General features: G+C 38.4%; 1 protein-coding gene across 1 annotated transcript in view; it reads left to right on the forward strand.

Annotated features, from left to right (window-relative positions):
* The window catches only part of CUL5 (cullin 5), a 36,452-nt gene that overhangs the window by 1,096 nt on the left and 21,912 nt on the right, over positions 1–13,444 (forward strand). Inside the window, exons 2-3 of the mRNA XM_060771002.2 lie at positions 9,608–9,717; positions 10,949–11,048. Of these exons, the coding sequence (XP_060626985.1) occupies positions 9,608–9,717; positions 10,949–11,048 (210 nt within the window). The remainder of the gene's footprint in view (positions 1–9,607; positions 9,718–10,948; positions 11,049–13,444) is intronic.

Below are 13,444 nucleotides of genomic sequence, written 5' to 3' on the forward strand. Positions count from 1 at the left end.
TACAGTTCACCTAAAATCAAAGAGCATTCTGAACCCCACCAACTATAGAATTGAGCCAAACTTATCACTCAGCACTCCCATGACCAACAGAAAACACCAGAAGGGTTTGGTGGGCATGGATCTTGAGTTTAGGAGTTGTAGTTCACCTACATCCAGGGAACACTGTGGACTCAAACAATTAAGGATCTAGACCAAACTTGGCACGAATACTCCATATGCCAAATATGAACACAGATGGGGTTTGGGGAAAATAGACCTTGACATTTGGGAGTCATGAGATTTATAGTTCACCCACAATCAAAGAGTATTCTAAACTCCACCAACAATAGAATTGGGCCAAACTTGGCACACAGGCCAAGAGAAAACACTAGAAGGATCTGATGGCCCTTGAGTTTAGGAGTTGTAGTTCACCTACATCCAGAGAGCACTGTGGACTCAAACAATTAAGGATGTAGAACAAACCCGGCACACAGAACTCCCATGACCAACAGAAAATACAGGGAGGGTTTGGTGGGCTTGAATTTCAGAGTTGTAGTTCACCTACATCTAGAGAACACTGTGGACTTAAACAGTTAAGGATCTAGAGCAGTGGTTCTCAACCTGTGGGTCCCCAGATGTTTTGGCCTTCAACTCCCAGAAATCCTAACAGCTGGTAACTGGCTGGGATTTCTGGGAGTTGTAGGCCAAAACACCTGGGGACCCACAGGTTGAGAACCACTGATCTAGAGGGTTTGGTGGGCATGGACCTTGAATTTAAGAGTTGTAGTTTACCTACATCCAGAGAACACTGTGGACTCAAAACAGTTAAGAATCTAGACCAAGCTTGGCATGAATACTCCATATGCCAAATATGAACACAGATGGGGTTGGGGGAAAATAGATCTTGACATTTGGGAGTTGTCATTACTGAGATTTATGGTTCACATACAATCAAAGAGCATTCTGAACCCCACCAACGATAGAATCGGGCCAAACTTCCCACACAGAACCTCCATGACCAGCAGAAAATACTGTGTTTTCTGGTGGTCTTTGGCAACCCTTCTAACGCCCCCTTGTGACCCCCCCCCCCAGGGTCCCTACCCCCAGGTTGAGAAATGCTGCCTTAAGGCCATCCACTCCCAACTTCCTTCAAGAAAACATAATCAAAGCCCTCCTGATAAAGAGCCATTAAGCCATAGATACAGATAAGGTATATATGATTCACACACACAAATATGTATGTATATGACAGATATAGTATATATTTGAAAGGGAATCCTTAAAGAAGGACAATTATATGTTGCTTGTTCCAGAGTAGGCAGTCCAGACAATCTCCACATCAACACTGACAAAGAAACAACAAGAAATACTGTTTACCCACAAGCATAAAGAAATTGCATCAACCAACACTTTCTCCCTACTTTATTTTCCAGCTCACCAGACTGGGCCACAGCAACATGTGGCAGGGGATGGCTATATGTAGAGATCTGTGCTTGGGCTGAGGCCTCTTCCACACAGCTATATTCAATCTCACATTGAACTGGAATATGTCAGGGTGGACTTAGATAACCCAGTCCAAGGCAGACATTGTAGATTATCTGCCTTGATGTTTTGGGTTGTATGTCTGTGTAGAAGGGCCCTGAGCCCACACTGCCATATAATCCATTTCAGTGTGGATTTTATACAACTGCATGGAAGGATCCTGAGATAATTCTGATACATTGAAGTTCTTAGAATCATAGAGTTGGAAGAGACCTCGTGGGCCATCCAGTCCAACCCGCTATCAAGAAGCAGGAAAAATCACATTCAAAGCACCCCTGACAGATGGCCATCCAGCCTCTGTTTAAAAGCCACCAAAGAAGGAGCCACCACCACATTTTGGGGCAGAGAGTTCCACTGCTCTCACAGTCAGGAAGGTCTTCTTCGTGTTCAGGTAGAATCTCCTTTCCTGTAGTTCGAAGCCATTGTTCCACATCCTAGTCTCCAGGGTAGCAGAAAACAAGATTGCTCCCTCCTCCCTATGACTTCCCCTCACATATTTATATATGGCCCTCATCATGTCTCCTTTCAGCTTTCTCTTCTGCAGGCTAAACATGCTCAGCTCTTTAAGTTGCTCCTCATAGGGCTTGTTCTTCAAACACTTGATTATTTTAGTTGCCCTCCTCTGGACACATTCCAGCTTGTCAACATCTCCCTTCAATTGCAGTGCCCAGAATTGGACACAATATTCCAAGTATGGTCTAAGCAAGGCAGAATAGAGGGGTAGCATGACTTTCCTGGATCTTGACACTATACTCCTATTGATGCAGGCCAAAATCCCATTGCCATTTTTAGTTGCCAAACTGAGGCAGTTTAACACCACTTTAAATGCCTTGGCTCAATGCTTTGGAATCCAGGGAGTTGTAGTACTTGGCTAAGACTTGAGCCTTCTCTCTGCTCCCAAGACGCCATAGCTGTCAAATTAATACAACCTGTCACCGCAAACTGCCATGATTCAGTGCTGTGGAATCATGGGAGTTATAGTTTTGCTAGGTCTTGAGCCATCTCAAAGAAAGCTGGCACCTCACCGAACTACAATTTCCAGGATTATTGATATAATAATAAAATAATAATAAAACTTTATGTCCCACACCTATCTTCCCCGAGGGGATTCAGAGTGGTTTCCAACAAAAGAATGGCAAACATTCAATGCCGTAATAAACCAACAAAAACAAATCAATCCAACCAAATCCCAAAAATAAATCCACATACAACACAAAATTATAAGACATAATCAAAAATTAAATAATAACATAACTGATCAATTACTTCACATCTAACATTAAAACATCATACAAATCTAGCCAAATCTAAGAATACATTTAAAATTATTAAAATGTTATGCAGCCAAGAAAGCCAGTGTAAAACATCCTTTCCGGTTGGTGGTAATCACACATAATATTCTAAACAATCATTTACCTGTTTTTTAAAAGGGAGTAAGAAGGGGACCATTTTTAATTCTTCAGGGAGAGAGTTCCAGAGACGTGGAAGAAATAATATTATTTATTAATTTATATCCAGCTTTTCTCCCCCGTCGGGGATTCAAAGTGACTAACAACAAGGTATAAAACATACAAGGTACTTTGGGATAAAAGAAGTGATTTGAATGCAATATTCCTGCTTCTTGGCAGGGGGTTGGACTGGATGGCCCATGAGGTCTCTTTCAACTCTTTGTTTCTATTATTCTAAGTCAACATGATTTAAAAAAATAATTGAGAGATAATAAAGCAGTTAGATCATAAGTGAACACATTGCAGATTAAAATAATTCAGCACTTTAGGTATAGTTAAAACTAAACAAACATGAACCAAAGCCATTATCCATCCAGTTGCCACTTGTTCATAAAGGTGTTGCACAAAAATGATTCAGCCCAAATGTTACTATAGTGCCTATCGCTCTTGTATTCTTCATTGAAGGCCTAATTTCAGAGAAAAGTATTTGTGGCACATGAAAATTAGTAGGGAGAGGGCCATTCTGATGTCTTTTGGAAGGGATTCCATAGTATTGAGCTAGGGCAGTTAAATACATATGAGAGAGAATGAAGAGTATTGGGGTGCCTTGAAGATCAAGGGCCAGTGCACTGTCAGAAAATGGAATTGATTGAAAAAGGAAGTCAGGTTATCTAACCTAGAAGCACATTTTTTGCCACCCGAATTATAAATAGGCTAGAGGAGAAAGGCAAGGAAGGGGAAGCAAGAAGTTACAACTTGAGGTGGGAATGGCAGCACTTATATGTGTGTATAATAATAATAATAATAATAATAATAATAATAATAATAATTTTACTGACACTAAAACACAGTATGTCACAGCAAATGTGGTATATATACTGGATTTTGTATCACAAAATCACCAGTCGAACACTTTCCAAGTGTCTAGGATTGTGTGATGTATTATTATTATTATTATATTTCTTACCCACCTCTCCTCATGAGGAGTTACCAGACAATTAAAATACACGAACACAGCAAAAACACTACAAATACACATACTAAAACTTACCTCCATAAAAGTTACATACCAAAACGTGGTATACATATTAATACATATAGAAGATGTAGTATCTATGGAAACAATAGGGTGCATTTATACTTCCAAATCAATGTAGCTTGACATTTTTAATAGCGATGACTCCTATAATCATGTAGTTTTATAAGGTCTTTAGCAGTATCTGCCAAAGACTCCTGATGCCTCACTAAACTACAACTCCCAGGATTCCATAGCAGTTTGACAGAACTTTAACTGCCATGGTTCAGTATTATGGAATCCTGGGATTTATAGTTTGGTGAGGTATTGGCAAAGAAGGCTAATAAAGACCTTGTGAAGCTACAACTCCCAGGAGTCCAAGCATTTGAGCCATGGCAGTTAGAAAGAAATAAACTTGGGATACTACAAAGGTTCACACAGGAAGCCCCTCTTCATCTGGAGAGGTTAGGGACCAGAACACTGTCAGAAAGTGGAATCCAGGTTATTTAACTTGTAGATGCATTTTGGCTGTCAAAAATCAAAAATTGTACATTATTTTTCATGCCTTCAAAATGACTCAAAGAGGGCTCTGCTCTCTGTGTAGGCAGGCCTTTGGACATGTGCACAATAGGCTTGGGCAATCCATGGTTCTAAATGGTTCTAAAGTACTTACAAAACTAAAGTTCTGGTGGTGAAAATTTCAGAACTCTAACAAAACTCTCAAAATTTCATAATAAATGGCAGTTCCTAATTGGTTCTGTCATTAAAATCACCAATAATGAAATAATAATTAAATTTTGAAAGTTACGTTAGAGTTCTGAAATTTTCACCACCAGAACTTTAGTTTTGTAAGTACTTTAGAACCATTTAGAACCATGGATTGCCCAAGCCTAGTGCACAAGCCATCCCATCAGATTAAAGGAATGTATATACAATTTGCAAGCATTGAAAGAGTGAGACATCAAAAGCTGGGGGAAGTGTGTTGCTGTTGCTGGTCATAGGATTTTTGTGGGCTGAATTTATGCTGTTTCTACTGTTTTTACTGTTTGTGAACCGCTGTGAGTCGCCTTCGGGCTTGAGATACAGCGGTATATAAGCAAAGTAAATAAATAAATAAAACTTGATAGTTCTTTTAAGTGCAAATAAGATTACTTGCTTATTCTATTGCAACAGATTGCATGCCCTTCCCATTCAAAATTCCTGCTGAGTTAGAGTTTTAGATGATAAAAAGAGTTGAGTACAAGGAATGTTGACAGGTCTGGCTGTTGTTGCGGGGTGCACAGAGAAATGCATATCCCTGATCTGAAATGCTTTGGACTAGACATATTGTTAATCATTTTGTACATGAAACAAAGTTTGGATACATTGAACCCACCAGAAAGGAAAGGGGTAATTATTTCAGCCACCCATGCGAACAATTTCATAATTTTGAAGTGTTTTAGATTTCCAGAAAAGGAAGTTCAACTTGTATTCCTGAAAATGTAAGACTTGGAATTGTCTGGTGCTATTTTCTGGAAAAACAAACACATGTGACAAAATTCATATGTCATATTTACTCCTAAGTTAATTCAACCTATTTGGAAATTCTTTTCCTGATAATATCCTCCTTTTTTATGAATGGATTTGGAATACAAGAGGCGAACTCATAGAAAAATGGATAATTCCTCCTATACACCATGGTTCCATATCTCCTCTGTCTCATGTTTTTTGTGAGGGTTTGCCTTTTAAATACAAGCATACAATTTGCTTTGAACACTTTCCTGTATCTTTTTCGTAGTTGAATCCAGATCTGCTTTCAAGCTTCTATTGTCAAGGAGTTATGGGAATAATGTGACTCACCAGAGGTTGCTGAAGTATAGTCCTTGGCATTCAACATCATCGGCTGTGTTGGCTTGGGCTGCTAGGAACTGCAGTTCAAGAATATGTGGAAGACCACATGATCCTCCTCTTGCATCCCAAAAATAACATCTGCAGGAACTGCCAGCCTTTTGTTTTTGCTGTACTAGCTATTACTAATACAGATTATCAGTCTGTATAATGGAGTTGGGAAATCTATGGCCTTCTAGACAGTATTGCATGGCAGTTCCTTTTAGTCCAATCTAATACAGCAAATGATAGGGTTGACAGGGGGGAGGGGGGACCACAACAACTAAGGTAATATCTGGAAGGCTACATCTGTAGTGCGCATATGCGGGTGAGCGAGAGCATGTAAAGTGGGAGGGAGGCTTGTGCCAGTGAGTCCCTTCAAGGTACGGGGGCTCTGTGTAGAAAGTTTGGCCCAATTCTATCATTGGTAGGTTCAGAATGCACTTTGAATGTAGGTGAACTATAAATCCCAGCAAGTACAACTCTCAGATATCAATGACTATTTTCCCCAAACTCCACCAGTGTTCACATTTGGGCATATTGAGTATTCATGCAAAGTTTGGTCCAGATCTATCATTGTTTGAGTCCACAGTGCTCTCTGGGTGTAGGTGAACTACAACTCCAACTCAAGGTCAGTGCCCACCAAACCTTTCCAGTATTTTCTGTTAGCCATGGGAGTTCTGTGTGCCAAGTATGGTTCCATTCCATTATTGGTGGAGTTCAGAATGCTCTTTGATTGTAGGTGAACTATAAATCCCAGCAACTACAACTCCTAAATGACAAAATCAGCCCCCCACAAGTGTTCAGATTTTTGGCGTATCTGGTATTTGTGCCAAATTTGGTCCAGTGAATAAAAATACACCCTACATTACAATCCATAACAGTAGCAAAATTACAGTTATGAAGTAGCAATTAAAATAATTTTATAGTTGAGGGTCACGATAACACGAGGAACTGCATTAAGGGGTTGCAGCATTAGGAAGGTTGAGAAACACTGTTCTAGAAAGTACTGCAGCCCTTGATAATATGGAATGTGTTCAGATTATCTGTCAAAGAAATCCCATCCTTTGAATTGCTGCCCATAGCTGTTGCTTCCTGTTGAGCAATAGGGTTTTAAATGCTTAAAGGGACTTGAGGTTGAGCAGCTCTCTAATGCATTCATTTTACATAATGGAGTTGACAATGTCTCTTTCAAAGTGGGTTGTGCTAGGGGACCAACAATAAAGATATGCTTAGAGAGCTAAAGAATAAATGTGTGGAATTACTGCACACTAGGTGGTATTTCTTACACTGTTACCAATGTACTTTGAAAATGAGCTACAAAACTAGGTAAAAAGTGGTTGTCATTCCATGCTCTCTCCTTTCAGAAGGCACTGAATTAGTGTATGGGACTAGACTAAGCAGTGTTCTCCACCTCATTTCTGGAGGGACTTTTCCTTATGTTTTATATTGAACTGACTGATATCCTTGATATAATATGGGAAGGTAGATCAGGTCAGTTAGTTTTGACTAGAAAAGAAGTGAAAAAATTTAAATGTACAAACGGATTCGCTTTCCTACAGTCTTGGTTCAGGGAAAACTGAGCCATCCATTGAGTCCCCCCGGGGAGATAGGGCAGCTTACAAATAAAGTATTATTATTATCCTTGCGATTTTAAAGAATCTTCCTTCATTCTGCTCAGAAAATTGAAGAGCAAGGAAGGAGAGATACATGTTTTTGCATTTTGCCCTTCGGTCTTTCCCCTCTCCCATTCCCTGTATTTTCATTTCCATTTTTGTATATGAATAACTTACTGACATCAGTGGAATGCAATTTTGTGTAAACAAAGCTGTGAAAAAGCCCTCAACGCTTTTTCTTTCACAGATGTCTCATCTCTGTTGCTACTTCTGCAACAGCTATCACCACTTCCACAGTCTCCATATCCCCAGCCTATCTTGGCTGTCACCTAGCCCTAATTGTGGAATATATCAAATTCCCTTAGTTTCATTTTTTTCTCAGAAAAAGAAAAGGAATAAGAATTGATATCTTTAGACAACCTGAATTTCTTTGTTTCAGCAACATTTGTCGGAATTGCAGATTGAAAGAAATTGCTGAAGTTAAATATTAGTGAGGAGGCCAGATTTTTATTTACCGTATTTGCAGTGATATATTTACCTGTCATGTTGTAAATTCATGATGTGTGTTCCTACGCAAAAATTGAAAATAACATGTTACCCCTGATCATTTTAGAGAATTTTAATCCTTGTTTTATTCTTACATTAATTCGATGTATTTTGTTCCTTTATATTAAGTATATATTATATAAAATGGCAAATCAAGGTTTGCTTTTGGGAGGGTTTTTTTTTTTTGGATGATTGACTACGTGGATAAAGAACACAGGACTACAGAAGGCCAATTTTATTTATTTATTGTGTTTCTGTTTTTAAATAAACGTTTTAAATGACCTAGTATTTAACATAGATCGCTTCAAAGAACATTGTAATGATGCTATCATAAATATCTAATGAAATAACATAATTTCTTTGAAAAAATCTTCAGTTCTGTTATTAGAGATGAATGGTGCTTTCAGTATCAGAGGAGCTCCTGGCAGATGCTCAACATCTGGGCTCTATATCTCTGCCAGGCTATGCAGCAATTCTTTTAATTCCAGCAACTGATAAAATTATCAGTTCCTTATTTTACTCGCTAGTATTCCTTTTCCTGGAAAAGATTACATATTTGGGAGCTTTTGTTCTCAGCAAACTTTGAGGAAAATTGCAGGTTGTGGTATGGTATGATAGAAGAAACCCATTTCCAAGTTTTATAGAACCAATTCTCTGTAACGAGGTATATGAGACTGATCCTGATATTTCATAGTACTTCTGAAGTTCATAGTACTTCATTGCATTAACTTCCAGTGGTTGAAAATCTATACTTTTTGTTTGAAAACAAGTCTCATCAATTATTAGGCATCTTGATTACTTGGTCATTTCTCACCATGCACTTGATGTAAAAGAAGGGAACGTCTTGGTACAAATATTCAGATTTGTTTATAAAGAACTTTCTACCTTGCACTTGACACTTTGCACTGTGTCACTGTGCTCCAGTCTGTGTACAGTTTCCATTGTGCTGGGCTCTGCTTGCTCACAAGGTTGATATGGGCTTTTCTTGGGTCAGGACCATCCGTTCTGTTTCTTAGGTTTCTTCTGCAGTATTTGCATTAGTCATATTAAGAACATAAGCATTTTTGAACAGCAGTCAGCACAGGGAATTTTAAAAAGTCAAGTGTATAAAAATATGGTCCCCTTCCCAACATATTCATTAGCAACTAAAGAGCAATTTTGAGAGGAAATATTTTAGACTGTGAGTGCACTTGTCCAGCTGTATTTAAATGGATCTAGCATATAATTATATTCAAAATTTTCAATAAATAAAGTAATGAAATTCAGTGTAAGAGTTATTTATTGTAGCCTTCTTCATGCAATAATTTATTCCTCCTTCAATCCAGTATTGGACTATTATTTAAGTGAACTGTGTTGATTCTGCAGATGTATCTTGAGCAACCAGTTCCCATTGTGACAGTTTTAATGAGAGCTAGCTTATAGTAATAGACCTCTGAAGATGAGTACCTTCACATGTGTTACATTCCAATTTTTCCCCCAAAGATTGCAAATAGTACTATATGTTCATGGGACTGCATAGGATAACCTTTTTTTGAGAAACCCTGTAATCCTTTAGTCTGTATTTGTATTTATGCTGTCTTTTTTTTCCTTGAAAGAATAAAGGTTCACTTCAGTTTGAAGACAAGTGGGATTTCATGCGCCCCATTGTTTTGAAGCTTTTACGTCAGGAATCTGTAACAAAACAGCAATGGTTTGATCTCTTTTCGTAAGTAATCTCTCTGACTTTTAGTTACTGAGTAATGGAATGAAATGTAGTTGTGATATTGTTCTATCTATCTTGTCAGAACAGCTGTTCAAGAAAAGATCCATTAGTACACATCTCATGACAAGTATTTGTTTTCAAAATTGTCTTGAAAATCAGGATAGTAATAAAGCTTCAGTGGTTTATTTGAAATTTCTCTGTGCTTTCAAAAATGACCAAGCAGACAGACACACACACACACACTTGGTAAGATCTGATCCTGGTTCCCATCTTCCATTTATTTACCTTATATATATCTTGCCTTTCCTTCAACTATTAGAGTAATTTTACTGTAGAGTTAACTGGTTGGGTAGTGCATATTTCTGTATTTCATACGCTGTTGCTCTCAACAGAATTCTAAATTTTAAATTAGGGGTATATCTAAAGCTGAAACCAGCAGTTAGAAGAGCTATAGGATGTGACTTTCAATAGTGCTTCATTTACACAACATGCCAAAATGCTTTTGGAGAAGTATTTGTGGAATGTATCACATCCTTTGGTCAAGAAGGCCTGCTCCACATTTGTTGTGAGATCAGTTGGAGGCGGGGTTTCCAGAACATTGCCAAGGACCGATTTAAGGGTGAATATTTGTTAAAGGCTAGCCTGACTGCTGGGCTGCAATGCTAACTGAACTGCTAGCTGTTGAGGCCTGTGTTAGGAACCTGTATTTTTTTTCCTCTCAAGCTGCTGCCTCCCAGAAAGGCAGGTGCTGCTGTGAGTTGCCAAAGAAGAGGCTCTTGCAGTTTGCTATTTTTGGTTCTTTGAGGCCAGAGGTTAAGATTGAGGGGATGATAGATGCATATATGGGAAAGCAGAAGGGATATCCGGAGAGAATTCAAGTGGACATATCTCAATACTCTTACTGCTCCAGTATGCTTTGGGGCAAATTGATCAACTTGTCCTTAGAAATATATTAAAATGATTACGTAGTTTGGAATGATATTAAAACAGTGTGACAAATTTCTTGGAAAGGAGTAAAAATGTGGGGTATGCATCATTGAGAATGTTATCATCAGTTCCTGCAGAGTTGACACACATCATATGAGCTCCCTTTTGGTACAGATTACCATAAAATCTCCATGGAGATTTCGAGGATTAAGTTTGATTTCCTGTAGTCTTAGCATATCATTCAAATCACTACAGCCGTACTGGCTTGAATTTGCTTTTGTCTGACTTGAGTATACATATCTTCCAGTGATGTGCATGGAGTTTGTTTGTGGGATGATAAAGGCCCAGCAAAAATACACCAGGCTTTGAAAGAAGACATCCTTGATTTCATTAAACAAGCACAAGCGGTAAGTTTTTAACTATTGGCAAGCAGATGCTTCTGTTTATCATTGTCTTAAAGTATAGTTTCTTATTTTGTTCATTTACAGAAATAAAAATCTATAGTGTTTGGCATGCAGCTTGGGGGGGGGGGGTGAGAGACCATAAATGTGTTAGGCCACCTCATCTATGTGTCTCTTGACAAGATGGTATGTACTGTGCATTTTGAAAAACTATCAGAATTCTAACGCCTGTGAATTATGGCTTGGATCCAGAACAAGTTGGTGACATTGAAAACATTAGCTTAAGCTGTGTTGATTTTTTGGGATCTGCATGTGACTAAATTGATCTGGATTGAATATTAGAAGTATATTACTTATAAACACACTTTTACTTTTCAGTATAGTTTAGTGTAGTAAGATTTAGGGCTGAAAAACTGACCTTGTGGCTCAGGAAATCCTCAGTTTGAATCTCATTTCTACCAAGAGACTTGGGCCCCTTCCACACAGCTAAACAAAATACCACGTTAACTGGAATATATGGCAGTGTGGACTAAGATAACCCAGTTCAAAGCAGATATTGTGAGATATTCTGCCTTGATATTCTGGGTAGCCTTATGTAAACTGGTAAAAGTATGATAGCTGGGACCCAGTGCTGGTAGCGCTATGCTGGTTGCATAACGCGGCTCTGAATTAGAGAAGGGAGCACATGTGCGAGACACAGCACCACGTGCGCACGAGACCGCAAGCAGTGAGAGACGCAGCTGTGACAGAGTTGACAAGGTAGTTTGCTGGGAAGGGGAAACAGCCAAGCATACTCATGTAGCTTATCTGAAGATATTATCCAAGCATGTTCACAAACGTTGTTGCATTGGAAGGAAGGATAAAAAGGATGGGAGATATACGAGAAGTGCTGAAAATTGTATCAAATCCAGTAACTGTTACATTACCTCACTGGTATCCTGTCCCACCTGCCTCTCTTACTTGGTGCGCTGTCTCCTGCACGTGTTCCCTTCTCTAATTCAGAGCCACGTTGCGCAATCAGCGTAGTGCTACCAGCACTAGATCCCAGCTATCATACTTTTACCAGTAAACCAATCTTTCCCTCTCTGCATGCAAATAAAGAAAGTATTATAAAATTTACCAGGTGGGTATTAGTAGTAAGGTAATGTCTGTGAAGCTCTTTAAACATTCAAAAGTACAATCCATTTTATAGCTCTTGGTTGTTCATAAAACTAAAGAGAGCCTGGAAGCCTTCATATACCTGTAAACAAATAATGCACTTTTACAGTCTGGGATGGCCATGATTCAATAGCTAGCATAGCTTCAAGTTTTAAGCAAATAGAGTAATGGACTCCAGTTACGTTATCTGAATCAAACTTTGTGATCAGTGAGGCAACAGATTTTGCAGTCGAAATCACCCTCACATCCATATTTTTATCACCTGATCGTGATACAGGGACATAAGAAAGTAGACCTTGTAAGGAATTCTTCCTTCCTGTTCTTTGCAGAACTTAATCCACAACCCTTACAACTTCTACTGTTTATCCAGATAGTATCTTAACTTAAGTGCTTAACTACCTCAACTACAAATGTTAGAAACTTGCTTTTAAAGGTGAAAGTTAAGTTTTACACAAAAAGATCCACCGCCCTTTCTATGGTCAGGATCAAGTGTGAATGAAAATTTGTACATATGTGAAAGAAAATCTGGCAAATGCCTGTTTTATCCTTTCTTGAAAACCTCTGAAAAACAAAATAGCTCAGCAAACTTTGGATGGCTTGTTCCAGTACTGAGAAACTCTAATGATTATTGATGTAGTGTTCTTAATTGTCAGAATTCCAGTAACCACATAATAGTCTTACTACAAGTATTCAATTTGGCTTACAAGTATGTTACAATCTCCTAATAACGTTAAAAATTGTAGCAATAAGCAATGTTCTGCAGTCATTTCTGGCACGTGCACAAATCTTTGCATTTGCTTCTTCCATTTACAACTGAAAGCATAAAGCCAAAGTACTTGTTTTAGGTAAAACTTAGCATCAAAACAATCTATATATATATGCATAGGCTTTTTTTTAGAAGGACAGGAGAGCAGATTTTCTGTAGGAGCTAAAAGGACTATAAAAGTCAGTTTCTAGGAAGGATGATCTTAAACTTTCAGGAAGTAGATACATGACTTGACAGGCTCTCTTCAAAGTCTCCTTCCATTTTTGTTTTCAACTAAAATTCATATTGGCATGATATTACTTGTAAACCTATTTTTCTGTATTCAAGCTGTTAAAACAAATACAAATGGCTGTAATGCTAAGCATACTTACTTGAGAATAAATCCTAAAGAACACAGTGAGACTTGTCTCAGAGTAAACATGCATTGGCATTAGACTTCAAACATTTTACGCCATTGTTTGGTGCTCTAGTGTACAGT

The sequence above is a fragment of the Anolis sagrei genome, chromosome 3 (genome assembly GCF_037176765.1).
Source record: "Anolis sagrei isolate rAnoSag1 chromosome 3, rAnoSag1.mat, whole genome shotgun sequence".
Taxonomy (NCBI): domain Eukaryota; kingdom Metazoa; phylum Chordata; class Lepidosauria; order Squamata; family Dactyloidae; genus Anolis; species Anolis sagrei.